This window comes from Egretta garzetta, unplaced genomic scaffold (genome assembly GCF_000687185.1).
Source record: "Egretta garzetta isolate BGI_Z169 unplaced genomic scaffold, ASM68718v1 scaffold92, whole genome shotgun sequence".
In the NCBI taxonomy this organism is placed as follows: domain Eukaryota; kingdom Metazoa; phylum Chordata; class Aves; order Pelecaniformes; family Ardeidae; genus Egretta; species Egretta garzetta.
In genome coordinates, this window is record NW_009258790.1 from 254932 (window position 1) to 259402 (window position 4471).

The 4471-nt window shown below is 63.7% G+C and overlaps 1 protein-coding gene across 1 annotated transcript in view; it reads right to left on the bottom strand.

Moving 5' to 3' along the window:
- Positions 1-476: 476 nt before the first annotated feature.
- CSPG5 (chondroitin sulfate proteoglycan 5) overlaps positions 477-4471 on the bottom strand; it is a gene marked incomplete at its 5' end in the record, with an annotated part of 5537 nt that continues 1542 nt past the window's right edge. Inside the window, 3 exons of the mRNA XM_035889280.1 lie at positions 477-638; positions 2616-2688; positions 3990-4178. Coding sequence (XP_035745173.1) covers positions 477-638; positions 2616-2688; positions 3990-4178 — 424 coding nt within the window. The remainder of the gene's footprint in view (positions 639-2615; positions 2689-3989; positions 4179-4471) is intronic.

A 4471-nucleotide genomic window follows, 5' to 3' on the forward strand; every position in this document is an offset into this window, starting at 1 on the left:
CCGGGGGCAGCAGGGACCGAACCTGCTGTGTCTGTGTCGGGAGATCGCAGGCACCGGCAAGAGGCTTAACTTTAAAAAAAAAGAAAAAAAAAAAAAAACCCCAAAGTTTTATTTCAAGCTCTTCCTTTTTCTGTTGTTGGGTTTACTCGTGTTTCAAAAAAAGTGGGGTAAAAAGTACAAAAAAAGTCAGTTGCGGAACGGCAAAGGTTTAGAAATCACAGCGCTGAACTAACGCAAGCGATAAGACACGGAGCACGAACCAAACACCCCCACGACACGACGCGGCCAAAGACCGCTTACAGCCTTCGACGTTGTAGTATTCTTAATTAATTTTTGTTTTCCTCTGTACAAAACACACCAAAGCATGCCACGGAGCGGGGAAAGAAAGAGACACCGGGCGGGGAGGAGGGGGGAGATTTGTACAGCAGGGGATGGGGGGCTGGCTCCCGCTCTCGCCGCCGTCTCGCCCCCCCGGCTCACGTCAGGTTGTTCTGCAGGCAGTTGAGCTCGCCGCCGTCCTGCTCCCCTTTGCCGCCGTCGTGCTTGGGCGAGGTGGCGGTGTGGATGTTAAACGGCTCCTCGTCCTTCAGGCAGGACTTCAGCGAGTCCTGCAGCTTGTGGGGGGCGCTGGGGTCGTCCTGCCGGGAGAGACGGGGAGGGTCAGGAGATGACCGGGCTGCGGGGACGCTATCGCAATGGGGAGACGACCCCGCTCCGACGCCCCCGCCGGCAGCCCAGCATCCCGACCTGGGCTCTGCCTCCTTGCCGGCAGCCCCCGGCTGAATCCAAATGTGCCCCCCTCCCTGAAAGCGTGCAGCTCAGCACGGGGGGGACCCAGTGGGCGATGGAGGCTGACCCGCCCGTGGTGACTCGCTGCCGTTCCCCACCATGGGTCCCCAACTTGGGGTGCCTCCAGCACCCAAAGCCACTCGCCAACAGCCCCCAAGAGCCACGCTGGCCACGGATGCCATCCTGCCGGCCATGGGTGCTGTCCCACCCGCCACCTCTCCAGCCACCCCCCCGCCATCCCCCCGCCACCCAGTTTCTTTTCCCATTTCCAGCCCGGCTCGGCTCCTCGTCCCCCCGACAATTAGCAACTCCCCGAGCGGCGCTTGGCAGGAGGCCCAAGGGGGTGGATTTATTGCGGTTCGTTAGGTACAACCGGCCCCACCGTACGGGGGTACAGCCGGGGATACCTCTTCCCAATGCCCCCCCACAGCTGCCGGGAGCATCTTCCTCCCTGGGGCTGGGCTGCGCCCCGAGTTTGTCCTGCATCCATGGGGAGAGCGGCCCCTCCAGCACCGGGGCTGAGCTCCGGCCGTGCTGGGTAACGTCTGTGCCCGGACGGCCTCGGCGTCGCTGTCGGCGCTGGCGGGGCAGGATGAGCCCTGGCATGGGGGGGCTGCGGGGGCAGGATGGGCCGTGGCGATGAGGCACTGTAGTGGTTACGGTGGTCCCGGTGCCGAGCGGCGGATGGATGGAGACCCCCCAAGGGCCGGTGTCATACAAGGATGGGACACCTCCATCTTCTGGGCAGGGACCCCATGAGCAGCGCCCGGCCGGCCTGGGGCTTGTGCCATCGGCTCCGCAGCAAACCCCATGGGATGGGCACCGCTGCGGGGGCACCGAGCTCCATCGCCTGGTGGAGGGGCTGCACCGCATGTCCCCAAAAACCCCTTTCCCAGGGGTGTTGAACCCCGCTGTCCCCTCCTCATCCTCGGTGTGCTGCATCCCGGGCACCGTGTGCCACTGTAGGACGGAGCCCTCCGCATCCCGGAGGGGACGAGGGATGGGTCAGACCCCAGTGAGACGCCGGGGAGCAGCACCGAATTCATCCCAAGGTTCATCCTCTCGGCAGCGGGGAGCGAGGCGGCTCCGGGAGCCTCCTGCCAGGCTGGCCGGGCCGAGCGGCAGCAGACGCTATGGCTGCTAAAGGTGGTCGAAAGACGGGGAAAACCGGCTCCGGGCTAAGGCAAAGGCTAGAGGGACCTACGCTCCTCCTCCGGCTCGCGCTCGGCAAAGCCCTTCACTTCTCTCTGTTGCGATTCGAAAGACAGGAGGTTGGAAGGGCAGCCCCGGGGGGGGGCGCAGGCGGCCGCATCCCGACCACGCCAGCAGCATCCCGCAGTGTTCAATCCTCCCAGCATCGCCTGTCGCTGCCAGCCGTCATCCGCTGGTCCTGCCCCGGCGATGCTACAGCCGGGGAGCATCCTCTGCCGGGGCCACATCGCGCCAGTTGCCCCCTCCCGCCCCCGAAAATGCCGGCACAGCTGCCCCACCACTCGCACATGGAGCCAAAACCACCGGGAACTCCAGATGATGGCTCCCCCGGGTGCCATGCGGGCAGGAGGGGACAGGGCAGGGGGACAAAGGGGGACACTGACCCCCTGCCTGGCTCAGGTCCGGCTTGGGTATTCGTGGCAGGATGTGACAGAGAGGTGACGGAGCGGTGGCCACAGTGGGATGGGGACAGGAGGGTGTGCAGGGACCCAGTGGTGACACCATCACCCAGGCAGTGCCAGGACCATGGGTGGGATGGACAGATGTTACCGGACAGAGGGACAAGGGTAGGACAGCAAGTGGGAGGGGGACACGGTGCCGCGAAGCCTCCTTACGTTTGGGTGGGAGCCCTCGGCAATGGTGGAGAGGGAGAAGTTGTCGTTGTGCAGCTCGGACGGGGTGCGGTATCTGCCGGGGGGGAGAGGAGAGGATGGCGATGAGACTGGGGACGCTGCTGAGCACCCCCCCCGTACCCCCTGGCCACGTTTTGGGGTGAACCCGGTGTGTGTGGGGGGGTAAACACTCCCAGCGTTGGAGGTCTGGGGGCTAAATGTCCCCAGCGATGGAGGTTTGGGGCTAAACACCCCCAAATCTGGGGGTTTGGGGACTAAACACTGCCAGGTCTGGGAGGTTTGGGGCTAAATGCCCCCAGATATGGGGGTTTGGGGCCAAATGTCCCCAGGGATGGAGGTTTGGGGCTAAACACCCCCAGGCCTGGGGGATTTGCAGGGCTAAATGCCCCCAGATCTAGTGTTTGGGGTCTAAATGTCCCCACCTCTGGGGTGTGGGGCTAAATACCCTCAGCTGTGGGGATCTGGGGCTAAATGCCCCCAGATCTGGGGGCTTGGGGGAAAAAATATCCCCCCACCCACCAGCTCTGCGGATTTGGGTGTTAAATGCCCCCAGCTGTGAGGATTTCAGGGTTTAAATGTTTCCAGCGCTGGAGATTTGGGGTGAATTCCCCCCAGCTCTAGGGATTTGGGGGTTAAATGTCCCCAGCTCTGGGGTTTGGGGGCTAAATGCCCCCAGCTCTGGCATTTTGGGGGGCTTAAATGTCTCCAGATCTGGGGGTTTGGGGCTAAATACCCCCAGCTCTGGAAGGTGCAGGCAGGGGAGGGGTGAGGGCAGCCGGGGGCAGGCAGGAGCCGCAGGGGGGGGGGCAGGGACCCATGGGCTGGCCCCAAGCTTCGCTGCTAATTACACTTGGCACTTCCCAACACTAATTAACCGCTCATTAGGGACCCAGGCTAGGAGGGCTTTCTCCTCCCTGGCTCCAGGGAGGTGGGCAGCAATTTCGGGGGGCGGGGTGGGTGACCCCGATCTTCCCCATCACGCCCCAGTTCTGTCCCCCAGGGACCATCTCTGGTGGCCCCTGGGCAACATGGCAAGCCCAGCCGGTGGCCCCAGCTACCAGTGCAGCAGATTAACTGGTGCCAGTCAAGAGCAGCTTTAGGGGATTAAACGTGGAGCAGGAACCACAAGCCACATCCCTGCAGGGCACCCGGCCCCCGGAGCTTCCCCACCCACCGTCACCTTGTCCCCATTGGCACCAGGGGTCTCGATGACACCGCCTGGGGACAGGACTGCATCCAGCCCCGGTGCCACTGCCAGGAGCTGAGACCACCCAAATCCCTGCAGCTCTCAAGGTGCCACCCCAGAGTGGCTGGGGAGAGTTTTGGGGGTGCCAGCCCCGTCCCCATGCCACTCACTTGGTCTTGCGCAGTTTGCTGTTCTCCGTCTTGAGCAGGTAGAGCTTCTTGGCGAAGAAGACGGTGAGCATGAAGAGCAGCAGCACCACGAGGGCGGCCGAGCCCACGGCCACGCACATCACTTGGAAGTCGGTGACAATGGCCTCGCAGCGCGTGCCCTTGTGCCACGTGTAGTCCTGCGTGTTGCACCTGCAAGGGGAGCCGGTTAGGGACCCCCACCCCAAAAACATGTCCCCACCCCACAGCGCATCCTCGGGGGACGCTGGCATCTGTAATGGGCGACATTACAGGGGATGAGATGAATGGGTCCCCAAGGGCCACCCTGAGAGGGGTGACCCCCCCCAAACACTGGGGCCAAGCAAGATGGGTGACAATGGGGAATGCCGGGAATGGGCCAGGGTCCCCCCAGGTGTTGCTCGCCCCCCACACTCGTGGCTCCCAGCCCCACTCAGCCCCAGTGGCGGCAGGGAGTGGGGTGGCCA